The 14,753-nt window shown below is 50.0% G+C and overlaps 1 protein-coding gene across 2 annotated transcripts in view; it reads left to right on the top strand.

The window, feature by feature from the left end:
* The window catches only part of TTC28 (tetratricopeptide repeat domain 28), a 483,355-nt gene that overhangs the window by 268,422 nt on the left and 200,180 nt on the right, over positions 1–14,753 (top strand). For both annotated transcript variants that reach the window (XM_075012421.1, XM_075012420.1), the window contains one exon: positions 1,038–1,168. In XM_075012421.1, the coding sequence (XP_074868522.1) occupies positions 1,038–1,168 (131 nt within the window). The remainder of the gene's footprint in view (positions 1–1,037; positions 1,169–14,753) is intronic.

Below are 14,753 nucleotides of genomic sequence, written 5' to 3'. Positions count from 1 at the left end.
AAGATCCCTGGGTAAAGGTTAGTGTGCCAGATGAAATGTACGTTACTTAGGGATGCTGTAGATTTGGACTGGCGAGTGTGGGATCGGAAGGGTGGGGAGTGTCACTGCTGAAGATGACTGTTTGGGAGAGTGGGGTTAGCTATGCGAGGACTCTGAAGTGGAATACAGTCTTGCTTCTGTAGTCCCAACTTCTGCTGCCTGGAGTCCTGTGGGTCATCCTTGTCCAGATCACTCATGGGGAAAACCTGCGCCTTGCATTCAGCAGTTCCTGCCCCACCCTTCTAGAGTGTCCAGAGCATTGCAAATAACTAATTTTCAGTGCTCAAGCTCAGGGACGGAGGAGGGGGGACATAGGAGTGCTTAGGGGAAGAGAGAATTTTCCTGTGGAGCCCTGGGGGCTGTGCTCCTGGCCACCCTGCCTCTACCCCTGAGAGCCTCTGTCCCTACTCAGTAAATGCCAGCCTCTGTGTTGCCACTGTAGTGGAGCCCTACTACTGCTGGAAGCAGGGGGCCTAGCATTGACCTCCCCTGACCTGGCAGATTCCCTGGTTTGAGACTGGTCATCTTGGGAGTGTACCAGATTGGTACCGCATGTTGCAGGTGTGCTGTAGGGCAGGACTGGGGGCATTAGTGGAGGTGCAAGTGTTTGCTGAGAAAGCTGGCCCAGTTCTTGTCCATACGGTGCCTGGGCCAAGCCTGTCCAAGACAGCCCTGCTTTTTCATGGATGCAGATTGTTCAGATCTTCAACAAAAAGTAAACATGAAAAAGATGGAGGCTCTTCCCAGGCTGGTAAGCCAAAGAGGGGACTACAGTGACATTAAAGTGGAGTCTGGGGGATAATTTAGAGTACTATCCGCTTCCCTCTCTAAGGCCTGGGAAGAGGAGAATTCTGACTGCATCCTGAGTCAGTGTCCAGGGGTATTTTGAACCTGGCTTTCTCTATGGAGCATCCTTGCATGATGTGTTCCACTCTCTTGTCTGCACTCTTCAGAGACCCTTTGTTAGCTAACTTTTCTTTTGTTTGCATGTGACTCAGGTGACCAGATGGGAGAATGCCGAGCTCATGGGAATCTGGGCTCCGCATTCTTCTCCAAAGGAAATTACCGGGAGGCCCTTACTAACCACAGACATCAGCTGGTGCTCGCCATGAAACTCAAGGACAGAGAGGTAGGAACCTTGCTAAATAGACTGGATTGGGAATTGGCACTGATATCTTGAGAATCTCTGTCTGCTTCATCTTTGTGGTTGTGGGAAATTTGAAGCTGTGTAATTTCTTGTCCACCAGCCACGTAACATGATTGCTATTATGGAGATAGCATGGCCCAATTGATAGCCCATAGGTATGGGCATCAGGAGACTTTGGAGTGTCTCTTATTTGCTATGTGACCTTGTGCAAGTCACATCACCTCCCTATGCCTCTGTTCTCCCCCTTTCCCCTTTGTCCTGTCAGTTTAGACTGGAGACTCTGTGAAGCAGACACTGCTCTTACTAGCTGTAAGCACAGCCCCTAGCATAAAGGGCCCTGGCTTTGAGTGGGTCGTCTACCTGCTGCTAATATGACTAATTTGGAGTGTACTAGCAGCAGAATGCGCTACGCGCTTGACGTCCATGTAATGCAGGACAATCCTTAACCCAAGGAGGCTCAGTGAAACAAGTGGGAGGATGGGTTCAGGAAGGGGAGGGGAGGAAGCATACAACAATTATGTGTCATTTAGCAACTAGGATTGATTTAATAATCTGGGAAGTGTTAATAGCTATTATTTACTTCCTCTTAATCTCTGTGGTATTTACCCACAGCTTTTCAGGTGTTAAACTGGGCTTTCTGCCAGCACAGAGGAGTGTGCTGTATGGAGGCCAAGGGATCTTTGAGGTGTAACTGTCCCAAGAGCCAAGCTGTGTGAGTTCACTGTAAGGACAGAGCATCATTGTAGTGAACTTTCTAGAACAAAAGATTGTGTATCCAATAGACCAGGAACTTAACAGTAAACGTTTAGAGGGAGGAGGGATTGGAGGAGTTGGAGGGAAGTTGTGGTTGAGGGTGAGTCTGTGTGTTTGAAGGCAGATTGTAAGTGAGGAGGCATGAGTCTGTGAGAGTAGAGAAGAGGGTGTCCTTGGGACCACCTGTAGTTGAGGGAGTAAGAGTGACCTTACCAGTGCTTAACTGTGAAGCCCCATTTTACATGGTTGCCAGGTTTGCTAATATGTAAGCCTTTAGGAGATGCATCTTGCAGTGGGTAGTGGGGGAGCTGTGGTTGGGGGCAGGGAGCTGCCGAATAATTTAATTATTATTTATCAGCTGGAAAATTTTCCCAATTACTCTCTGAGTTCCCTTCTTCTGTTTACTTGGGGCTGGGAAGCTGTTAGCAATCACATTTTGATAGCTGTGCTAATGAGGGCTCCATGTGCTTTGTAAGTGGCCAATCTAATAGGAATCATGATTGTTGGAGTGGGAAAAAGCAACTCCTCCTGCCCCAGCCCTCTGGTCCAGGAACATTCCTTGTCCTGCTGGGTGAGGGATGTTGCTGGAGCAGAGAATGCCATTTTTCAGAGGTGGAACCCATAGTTAGTGCTGATTGCTCTTTTTCATTTGCATTAGGCCAGTAATCAAAACAGTTCCAACAAGCTGCGCTGGGTTGGTTTTATTTTGTCTGAGGCAAAGGCCCTAAACCCAAGGCTATTTTGTATTGAAATTGTGTGCACTAGAATTCAGGGGAATGGAGTTTATTCACAATAGATTTCAATTTATGATACATCTGGGTACATAGCTAACCGTTACTGACAACAAATGGCCATTTGGATTTGTGAGAAAGCTGAGCCTCTTGGATTTCCTGTAGGATGTAACCACAGGAAATTAATCTGGCGCTTTCTGATGACATCATCTTGACCACAGAGCTTCCTCTGAACACAAAGCTGTTTTTCTTGGCCTCCAATGCAGACATTTTTAGAACATGAATATTGTTATACAGTTGCAATGGTGTTGCTGTGAATTGCACCAGAAGGCAATTGTATGAGTGACTATGATGAGGTCATTGTTTTACCTCCAGACATACAGGGAGTTGGCTTAGAAGGTAAAAATGCTCCTTTGTACCAGAGCCCTGTGTTCTCTCAGCAAGTACTGGCTTCTGAATCCTCTGTAACAATGAGTGGACCACGTGTTTCTGCTAGATCAACTAGACTGTCAGCCCAGAACACATTTCCAGGGGGCTTCATGTCTGCAAGATCCAGGGTCTTGTTTCTCCCTGTAACCTGGATATCAGGAAAATTTGCATGACCTGAGTGCAGACAGGTGAGTTTGTGACATGGATAAAAGATTTTTTTTTCCCTCGTGGTGGGATATACAGTATCTTCTTTAGAAAAGGAGAGAAAGTTTGTGCAACTCCAGTTAGCAGCAGTTTACAGGATGACTCATAGAGTGTGTGGGAGAAGGGATAGCTCAGTGGTTTGCACATTGGGCTTCTAAACCCAGTGTTGTGTGCTCAGTCCTTGAGGGGTAGTACTTAGGGGTCTGGGGGAAATACATTTTGAGACGCTATATATGAGTCAACAGTGTGCCCTTGTAGCCAAAAAGGCTAATGGTATACTGGGGAGCATTAGGAGAAGCATTTCCAGCAGATCTAGAGAAGTTGTTATTGCCCACTGTTCGGCACTCATGTGGCCTCATCTGAAGTCTTGCATCCAGTTCTGTGCCCCCCAGTGTAGAAAGGATGTGGATGCATTACCGCGGGTTCAGCAGAGGGCAACAAAAATTAATAAGGGGCTGAAGCACATAACCTATGAGGAGAAGCTGAGGGATTTGGGGTTATTTAGTTTGCAGAAAAGAAGAGTGAGGGGCAATTTGATAGCAGCCTTCAGCTTCCTGAGGGGGGCGGGGGGTTCTAAAGAGGATGGAGAGAGGCTGTTCTTAGTGGTGACTGACAGCAGAGCAAGGAACAATAGTCTGAAGTTACAGAGGGGGAGGTGTAAGTTGGATATTAGGAAAAACTATTTCACCAGGAGGGTGATGAAGCACTGAAATGCATTATTGAGATAGGTAGTGGAATTTCCATCTTTAGAGGTTTTTTAGTGCTGGCTTGACATAGTCCTGGCTGGGATGATTTAGTTAGTGTTGATCCTGCTTTAGGCAGGGGGCTAGACTAGATAACCTCCTGAGGTCCCTTCCAGCCCTAGAATTCTATGATTCTCTTCTTCTCTGCCACCACCCCTCCTCCAAGAGAATGTGTTGGCAGATGATTCTGCCTTTGGAGGTAGCAGTATGTGAGAGACAAGCTGGGATTAATGTGGTTTTCCCAAACAATATGGCTACGTCTACACTAGCATACTACGTTGAAGTAGCCTATTTCGATGTAAGGACATCGAAATAGGCTACTTCGACGTGTATCGTCTACATGTCCTCCAGGGCTGGTGCCGTCGATGTTCAACGCTGAAGTAGTGACGGGGAACATCGAAAGGAGCCGCCCCAGAAGGAAACGCAGAGCGTCCACACACACAAGCACTCCCCGTCGAAATAAGGGGCCAGGAAAGCCCGTGGACCAGGTCACAGGCTGGACTAGCCCTTCCGGGTCAACAGCAAGCCGCTCCTTTAAAGGGCCCCTCCCAGACACACCCGGCCTGCACAGCATGAGATCCGTAGGGTACTCTCCACACTCTCGCAGACCAAGTCACAGCAGATGTGGACCTCCAGCAGCAGCAGCAGCAGCAGCAGCAGCAGCAGGAGGCCCTCCAGGTAGTCATCCAGGGGGCAAACGCCCTGCTAGGTGCTGCCCGGGAGGCTGCTCAGTGGTTCCTGCCAGAGGAGCCCTCTCCATAGGCAGACGGGGACGCCCCTGACAGCCGGGCTCCCCTCTTCCTCTCCTGCCGGCTGCTCCCCGGCCTCTGGAGCTACCTCAGCAGCTCCGAGTGGTGGGAGCAGCTGGTCATGCGGGAGTGGGACAACAACATGTGGCTGCGGAACTTCTGCATGTGCTGGCAGACCTTTCTGGAGCTCTGCCAGTGGCTCACCCCCGCACTGAGGCACTAGGACACCCGGATGCGGCGCGCCCTCCCCATTGAAAGGAGAGTCGCAATAGCCATCTGGAAGCTGTCCACTCCAGACAGCTACTGCTCCATGGAATGCCAGTTGGGAGTGGCAAAGGCCACGGTCGGGGCCGTCGTCATGGAGGTAAGGAGGCCTGGGTATGCACCCACTTGGGGGCGGGGGGGCTGGGTGTGGGGCTGAGGAGGGAGGGGTGCCAGGGAGTGAGGGGCTGGGCGGGGGGTACCTGGGGAGGTGCCCGGGGGAGGGCCCTAGAGGGGAGGGCCCTGGGGCACCCTGCACATCCTCATGGGCACCTGTCTTCCCTCCCCACAGGTGGTATGTGCACTCAGTGCCATGCTGCTGCAGAGGGTCGTCCAACTCGGGGACCTGGACACAGCCATCGCCGGATTCACCGCCATGGGGTTCCCGAACTGCTTCGGGGCCCTGGATGGGACCCGCATCCGCGCCCCGGACCACAGCGGTGGAAGATACATAAACTGCATGGGCTAGCACTCCGTGGTCCTGCAGGCCTTGGTGGACATGAGGGCTGCTTCCAGGACGTGTACGTGGGCTGGCCCGGCTGCACACACAACGCCCGTGTTTTTAGGAACTCGGGCCTGAGCTGCTGGCTGGAGGCAGGGACCTACATCCCCCAGAGGGAGATCCCTTTGGGGGACCCCACTGTGCCCCTCTGCCTTGTGGTGGATGCGGCCTACCCCTTCGAGCCCTGGCTCATGCGCCTGTACACTGGCCACCTCAATGCCAGCCAGGAGCGGTTCAATGCCCGCCTGAACCACGCCCACCAGGTGGTGGAGAGGACCTTCGGCCGTCTGAAGGGCCGCTGGCGGTGCCTCCTTGCCTGACTGGATGTCGGCCTCCAGAACATCCCCCAGGTTGTGGGCGCGTGTTGGATGCTCCACAACATTGTCGAGAGCAAAGGGGAGGCTTTCGTCCGGGGTGGGCGGTCGACGCCAGCACGGGCTTCCCCCAGCTGGCCGCCGTACCCAGCTGCCAGGCCCACTGTGAGGGGGTACAGGCCCACTTCGATCAGGGAGACCCCTGAGCACCTCCCTGCCCTTCCCCGGAGGGCCCCCACACACACCGCCCCCAACACCTGCACGCCCCCCTCCCAACAAGCACATGCCTCCAGTTATTTGGAAAATAAAACCTTTTTTTTCCTGAAAACTGCTAACTTTGTTTTGTGCACAACAGAAACTGCAACCAATATACAAAAAGGGGGACAACTATATACATGGGGAACAAATATATACATGAGGGCCCGGCGAATGGCTTGGCCTTTGGCCCATCAGTCTGGGGTGGGGGTAGAGGGGCGCGACGCCCAGCGGGTACGGCTCACAACACCCCCCCGTGTCCGCGGTTCCCAGTGTGGCTGGCTGGGGGCTGGGAGGACCGGCAAGTATGGCTGGGATGCCTCCACTGGCCAGTCTTCAGCCCCAATGGGCTCTGGTCTTAGGGAGCTTGCAAGCAGCATGGCTGGTGGGGCAGCAGGCAGTGAGGCAGGTGGGGTGGCAGGTGGTGCGGCGTGGGGGCATCGGGTGGAGCGGCGGGGAGGGCAGCCCAGGGGCAGCGGGGGGCGCGGGAGCCAGGTGACGGCCTCCCGGATCGACCCGGCTATGTTCTGGAAGACCGCCATGAAGTCCTCCTATGCCGCCTGCCGCCAGGTGGACTCCTCCCTGTCGAAGCGGAGTCTCTCCTCTGCCACCTCCGTCTGTTGCTGGAGAGCTGCCAGGAGCTGGGGGTCCACAGGGGCCATCCCCAGGGTCCGGTGGTGGTGGGACCATCCCGCTGGTCTTGAGAGTGTTTCCAGGCACTGGCACTGGCTGACCTCCGGTGGGCTGTTGGGGACGACGGAGGGTGCCTGGCTGCTGGGGGCGTCGCATGGTGCAGCTGCAGAGAGGGAGGGAAAGGCTGTTAGTACCATGTCCTGGCCGATGGCCCCTTCCCCCTACCCCCACTTGGGTGCTGGGTCTCTGTCCCCATCGGTGGGTGTGATGTCCCTCTTGGCTGTCCCCATAACATTGTCCCTCCACCCCCAGAGTTAAGGCACAGTGCTGTCCATGGGTGCGGGTGCTGACGGGCGCTGATGACCGTGCCAACATCATGGAACTGTGCTGTGTCTGGGCGGTTGCGGCTTGGGGTCCGCTGGGGGTGTGTGAGGCTCCCGGTCATGTCTGGTGCTCCCGCCCCATGGCCTGGGGGTGTGTGCCCTGTGGGGTACGTACCCGACCATCCATTGCTGCGGTCGGGGGAATCCTGGTGGGCGGACGCCCAGCTGGTGCTCCAGGAAGGGAGGTTGATGAAGAGCCCCCCACCTCGCTGATGGACCCCTCCTCCGCTGTCCCGAGGGGGGGCTCCTCGGGTGGGCCCCGGGGTGCAGGACTGACCTCTGGGCCAGACTCCAGCTCTGAAGCCTGCTGGGGCTCATCAGCCGTGGTATCAAGGGTGGCCGGGGAGGGAAGAGGTGTCCCCGGGCGCCCAGGATGGCCCTGAGCTCCCTGTAGTAGGGGCAAGTGGCGGGAGTGGCCCCAGACCTGCTGGCCGAGTCCCGGGCCCGGGCATACCCCTGCCGCAGCTCCTTCACCTTACTCTGGATGTGATCTGGAGCGCAGGCAGGGTGACCCCGGGCGGCCAGGCCCTTGGCCAGTCGGGCGAATGCTTCTGTGTTCCGCCGCTTGCTCCCCATCACATGGAGCACCTCCTCCTCACCCCAGAGCCCCAGGAGGGACCCCGCCTCTTTATGGCCCCCGTTTGGCTGCCAGGGGTGCTTGGGTCCCCTCAGGAGGGGAGCCCTGGGGGCGCGCAGGGGACTGGCTCGATGCCATGGGTGGTGGGTGGATGGGTTGGAGCCTGTAGAGGGCGTGCAGGGCTAGCACGTGTGTGTGCTGGTGCCTGCACGCTCTCAGCTTCCTGCCACAGGAAATCTGGGACCGTGGTGCTTTAAAGGCTGCTGCGCACGGGGACCATAAAGCCCTGCAGGGGCTGGACAGAGCATCTCAACCCCTCAGCTGGTGGCCGCCATGGAGGACCCCGCTATTTCAAAGTCATGGGACTCGGATCGTCTACACACACCCTACTTCAACGTTCAGCGTCGAAGTAGGGTGCTGTTCTCATCTTCGGATGGGAATAGTGATTTCAACGTTGAAATAGCACCTGGCACATGTAGACATGACAGGTCCTATTTCGACGTTGTGCTGGCTACTACGAAGTAGCCGGCTAGTGTAGACGCACCCTATGTGTCAGAATGTGCATGCATGTGTGTTTTTTTTAAAAGGCGTGGCATTAATATGTCTTCATCAGTACTCTCTCTCCACCCAGAGATGCTAGGCATTAGAGTGGACTAGAAATTAACATATATCAGAGAAGTAGCTGAGTTAGTCTGTATCTTCAAGAACAACAAGAAGTCCTGCAGCACCTTACAGACTAACAGATATTTTGGGACATAAGCTTTCGTGGGCAAAGATCCACTTCATCAGATGCATGAGTGGGTGGAGTGGGGGTTTAAAGGAGGATTTAGAGAGGGAGTCTCAGTCAAGGGGAGGCCAGAGTTGACAAGCTGTTACAAACATTATCCCTGATGAGACCGAGGCACAAAATTGTGGCAGAACATTGTGACTTTGTCCTCACCCGCAATATTTCAGATTTGAGGACAATTTATACCTTCAAGTCAGTGGCACTGCTGTGGGCACCCACATGGCCCCACAATATGCCAACATTTTTATGGCTGGCCTGGAACAACGCTTCCTCAGTTCTCGTCTCCTAGCGCCCCTCCTCTACCTGCACTACATAGATGACATCTTCATCATCTGGACTCATGGGAAGGAGGCTCTTAAAGAGTTCCACTGTGATTTCAACAGTTTCCATCCCACCATCAGCCTCAGTCTGGACCAGTCCACACAAGAGATCCACTTCCTGGACACTACTGTGCAAATAAGATAGTCACATAAATACCCCCTATACTGGAAACCATGGGCTGCTATGCGTACCTATATGCCTCCAGCTTCCATCCAGGGCACACTACACAATCCATTGTATATGGCCAAACACTAAGGTACAACCACATTTGCTCCAATGTCTCAGACAGAGACTAACATTTACAAGACCTTTACCAAGCTTTCCTCAAATTACAATACCCTCCTAACGACGTGAAGAAACAGATGTGTACCCAGAAGCCACCTGCTACAAGACAGGCCCACCAAGGAAAACGAGAACACCACTGACCATCACATACAACCCCCAGCTGTCCTTCAGACATCAGGAAGGGTAAAATACAAAAATCTGTCGGAGAACACTTCAGTCTACCTGGACGCTCAGTAACAGATTTAAAAGTAGCAGTCCTACAACAACAACAACAAAAAAAAGCGTCACAAATAAACTGCAAAGAGAAATTTCAGAGCTGCAGTTCATTTGCAAATTTGACTCCATCAACCAAGGATGGAACAGAGATGGGAGTGGTTGGCCCATTACAAAATCAGTTTTGCTCTTGATGTTCACATCTCCATGTTAGCTACTGATAATGGGCCACATTCCCACGGACTGAACTGACCTGATTTCTCCTCTCTTGATGTTCACAACTCCACATTAACTGCTGATAATGGGCCACATACTCCATGACTGAATAGACCTTGTCAACTCTGGGCCTCCCCTTTACTGAGACTCCCTCTTTAAATCCTCCTCTGAACCCCTCCCCCCACTCATGCATCTGACAAAGCGGGTCTTTGCCACAAAAGCTTATGCTCCAAATGATCTGTTAGTCTGTAAAGTGCCACAGGACTCCTTGTTGTTTTAGAAATTAACATGACTCCTGTAGACCCTCAGACAGACACTGGAAAGGGAGCAGCTGGGGATTAACGTCTCCAGCGTTGCCCCAAGAGACAGAGCGGGGAGCATGGTTATGTGTTCAGATGATGAGGATGGCAGCAGCAGCAGGTAACTGGAGTTTGCTTCACTAACCTTGTCACAGCAGGATGCAGGTTGCCCACGTAAATGCAACACGTAATGGAAGGCGTGAGGGAGTTGCTTGTGCTGTGTGTAGCTCAGACTTTCCATTGCCAGTAATGATACTGGTTCTACAGCAGGTTAAGAATTCATTTGGTTACTAGAAGTTTATTGTACTTCATTAGTGTTTGCAAGAGAATGTCTCTGCAATGGCAACCAAGTAGGCATCCATGTAAGAGATGAAATTATCGCACGGACTTGTGTTACTGCATCATCCCTTGTGGCAGAGCTGGCCCACTGGCTCCCCAGCCAGATACACTGAATAGTTTGGATTGCTGTTTGGAGTTTTCATGTTTCCAGATGAATACATAAGCAGGTGCCACATCTGTCTTTATTATGCTCTGCCTGAATTTGAGTCATAGTCATGAAGACTGGACTCTTTTAACAAGTAGAAATGCTCCCCAGTGTTTGAACAGTTGTACATGATGCAGGTGTCTGAATGACAATCACTCTGATTATAGTCTCTGTTTTTACTGCAGATGGAAAGAACGTGAGTTTGGGTAACTATGTCCCTCTGTAGTTTAAGGGTCTCAATTATATCATGATTTAGCAAGATCATCAGAAACAGCTAGGTCTCTCCTGGTTCTGTAGCATGCTTGGGTTTGCTCTCAGTCTTTCATTTCTGACCTCCACTTCAGTTTGCCAACCACATGTGCTGTGACTAGAGAACACAGATAGGTAGGGTTTCATTAGGGAAGTTTGGCTACCGTTGAGTGAAGTGAGGTTAGAGAAACTTGGAAATGGCTGGCTCTGATTCTGCTGCTGGCCTTGGCCAGCAAGGTCAGGTGAAATGCAGTTTGTAGAATTTATGGAGAGAATAAAAGATTTTAAAATAATGAACACAGTCAGCATACCAGAAACTGGATAAACACTAGTCACCCTGCCTTGCCTATTTGAGCATTGTGTTTTTAGGATTCTGAATGAAGAATTAGAGGTCTTCGCAGTGTACACCCTGCATCAGTGTATCTTCAGAAAGAAGCCTCATAGAGAAAAGTTGGGGTGGGAAAATTAAATCAACCAGGATAATCCAGCAGGGCAGTTATTTCTTGCTTCATCCCATTCCAGAGGAAAGATGAGTACAGGAATTCAGCACTGTGACTGGAGCCAAGCGTAAATCCCACTCTGTGTAAATAGCACGTGGCTTGGCCACTTGCTAGCCACCTTGAAGGATGCTGTGTGTAGCTTCACTGAAGGTCAAGCAGTCATGGGAACCATTTACTGTGTTAAAGGTCAGCTGCTGCAAAGTAATCGGTGTGCGTGCACGCTCAGTTCATGATAGCGTCTTTCGCACTAGTCTGATCTTGACCTATTTCATTGACCACAGAGGTGAAATATGACATTGAGATGGTGAAGGGTTGATTTTGGATTTCTTTTGCATTCTTTGGCAAGTTCACAGCCAGCTGTAGGCAATTAGAGTTTAATTGCCTCTGCCTTGGCTTGAAATTACAATATGCTGTATGTTTCTGGGCTCACTAATGGCTAAAGGAAGGAACTGGTCTCTAAGCCATCCTGGCTGCCGTACAGTGAACTTGTTTCCTTGGGGTTAGATCAGGCAGTGGTGAGTAGCTGCACAAGTTTTTATTCTACAGCTTCATTTTTATAACATCTCTTGCATTTTTTTTTCCTAAGGCAGAGACATGTATGGAGATTGAGACTGCCTTGCTAAGGAAAATAACAAAGCACCCAGCAGCTTGGCCTGCCGTCCACTGTTATTTGCAGAGATGCAAAAAAGGGGTTTCAAAGAGGAGTTCCAGGAGCTGATAGAGCACACAGAATCATAGACTCTTAGGCCTGGAAGGGACCTCAGGAGGTCGTTGAGTCCAGTCCCCTGTCTAAAACAGGATCAACCCTAAATAAATCATCCCAGCCAGGACTTTGTCAAGTTGGGACTTAAAAACCTCTAGGGATGGAAATTCCACCACCTCTCTAGGTAAAGCATTACAGTGCTTCACCACCCTCCTGGTGAAATAGTTTTTCCTAATATATACCTTACACCTCCCCCACTGCAACTTGAGACGATTGCTCCTTGTTCTGCCACCAGTCACTATTGATAACAGCCTCTCTCCATCCTCTTTAGAGCCCCCTTTCAGGAAGTTGAAGGCTTCTATCAAATCACTCCTCACTCTTCTCTTCTGCAAGCTAGGTAACCAAGGTCCCTGAGCCTCTCTTCACACTTCACATGCCTCCAGCCCCTTAATCATTTTTGTTGTCCTCTGCTGGACCTGCTCCAATGCATCCACATCCTTTCTATACTGGGGGGCCCGGAACTGGGGGTGAGGGGGCCATACTCCAGATGTGGCCTTACCAGTATTGAAGAGAGGGGAATAATAACTTCTCTAGATCTGCTGGAAATACACCTCCTAATGCACCCCAACATGCCATTAGCCTTTTTGTCTACAAGGGCACACTGTTGACCCTCATCCTGCTTCTCATTCACTGTAAACCCCAGGTCTTTTTCTGCTGTACTGCTACTTAGTCAGTCGGTCCCCAGCCTGTAACGGTGCTTGGGATTTTTCTGTCCCAAGTGCAGGACTCTGCACTTATCCTTGTTGCACTTCATCAGATTACTTTTGGCTCAATCCTTCAGTTTATTTAGGTCACTCTGGACCCTGTCCCTACCTTCCAACGTAGCTATCTGTCTCCCTTGCTTCCTGTCATCTGCAAATTTTCTGAGGGTGCAATCTGTCCCCTCATCCAGGTTATTAATAAAGATGTTGAACAATACCAGCCCAAGAACTGATCCATGGAGCACTCCACTTGAAACCAACCTCCAACCAGACATAGAGCCATTGAACATTACCCATTTGGCCTGACCATCTAGCCAGCTTTCTATCCACTTTACAGTCCATGTATCTAAACCATACTTCCTCAACTTATGAGCAAGAATACTTTGGGAAACTGTATCCAAAACTTTGCTAAAGTCAAGGTGTATCACATCCATTGACTTCGCCAGGTCCACAGAGCAAGTTACCTCATCATAGAAACTAATCATATTGGTCAGTCGTGACTTGCCCTTGGTGAATCTGTGTTGACTATTCTTGATCACTTTCTCCTCTTCCAAGTGCTTCAAAATAGATTCCTTGAGGATCCTCTCCATGATTTTTCCATGGACTGGGGTAAGGCTGATTGGTCTAAAGTTCCCTGGATTGTCCTTCTTTCCTTTTTTAAACATGGACAGTACATTTGCCTTTTTCCAGTCATCCGGAATCTCTCTTAATCTCCACAGGTTTTCAAAGATAATAGCCAAAGTCTCTGCGATGACATTTGGCAATTCCCTCAGTACCCTTGGATAAATTAAATCTGAACCTATGGACGTGTGTGTGTGCCTGTCTTTTCTAAATAGCCCATAACCTGTTCTTTCCCCACTGAGGACTGCCCACTTCCTTCCCGTACTGCATTGCCTTGTGCGGTAGTCTTGCAGCTGGCCTTGTCTTGAAGACAGAGGCAAAATAGCATTGAGTACTTCAGCTTTCCCATATCATCCATCACCAGGTTACCTCCCTTATCCAGTAATGGCCCCACACCCTCCCTGATCACGCTCTGATTGTTAACATGACACAGGTGGGAGAGGAACAGAAAGCTTGGTTTGGGTTGAGGGCTCAATGTACATACAGGTTTGTAAATTAGTAAGTAGTAGTGGTGTAGTTGTGTTCATCTTGTGAGTGATGTACTGTCTACAGTTAGAGAGAAAAGCTTTGGAGCTTACACAGAGCTCTTTCCCAGGTTTGGGAAAGCTGAGAGCATCAGAGCTAATCACAAGATTGAAGGGATTGTTTAGCATTAACCCATATTTCAAGGGATCATTCAAAGTGAAGTGGCCCATTAATACCATTCCAGTGAGAGGGAGGCAGGGACAAAGCAGCTGGGAGCATTGCTGTAATAGGCCATAAATCCAGGTTCAGAGAGGGGAGGCATTTTGGTCTGTTTCAGCAAAAACAAGCAATCTTGTAGCACCTTAAAGACTAACAATACTATTTATTAGGTAATGAGCTTTTGTGGGTTATTTTTACTTTTTATATTTAGCTTATTCTTAGTGTTCTCTCTGTTCTGCTCCAGAATCAGAAGAAGTGGGTCTTTCCCACGAAAGCTCTCTACCTAATAAATTATACTGTTAGTCTTTAAGGTGCTACAAGATGGCTTACTTTGCTTTGTGAAGATACAGAGGAACACAGCTACCACTCTGAGACAATTTTATTATACTCACTTTGTCAGAAGTAACTCATGAAAGCTTATTCCATAATAAAATTATTAGTCTTTAGGTGTGCCCAGACATCTTGTTTGTTGTCTTTGAATAAATCCAGTATCAGTTCAGTCCATTATTTTTAGTTTCTAGTAAAGTTAAGCATTTAATCTTACATTAAGGAAGTTAAATTTAAGCTTACATAAAATAAGTTGGTCCAGTAAAAGATATACTTCATCCTCCCACCTTGTTTCTTTATAATTATTTCATTACATTAAAATGAATAAGACAGATTGAACTGCTCTAGTCTGGCACTCTCTTGTCTGGCACCATCCATAATCTGGCATGATTTTAATTTGCAGGACAACTGCTAATCTTGGGTGTGGACATGTTTCCTATGTTCTCATAAAGTTGTTTTACAACCACCAAGTCCTGACTCTTAGTATTCTGTGCTGTTATTTAGCTATAATTTACCCCCTAAATATCAGAGAGGGAGCTGTGTTAGTCTGTATCTTCAAAAACAACAAGAAGTCTTGTGGTAC

The sequence above is a fragment of the Carettochelys insculpta genome, chromosome 18 (assembly GCF_033958435.1).
Source record: "Carettochelys insculpta isolate YL-2023 chromosome 18, ASM3395843v1, whole genome shotgun sequence".
NCBI classification, from domain to species: Eukaryota; Metazoa; Chordata; order Testudines; family Carettochelyidae; genus Carettochelys; species Carettochelys insculpta.
Note: the sequence above shows the minus strand (reverse complement) of the source record. Positions and strands in the feature narration are given on the sequence as shown.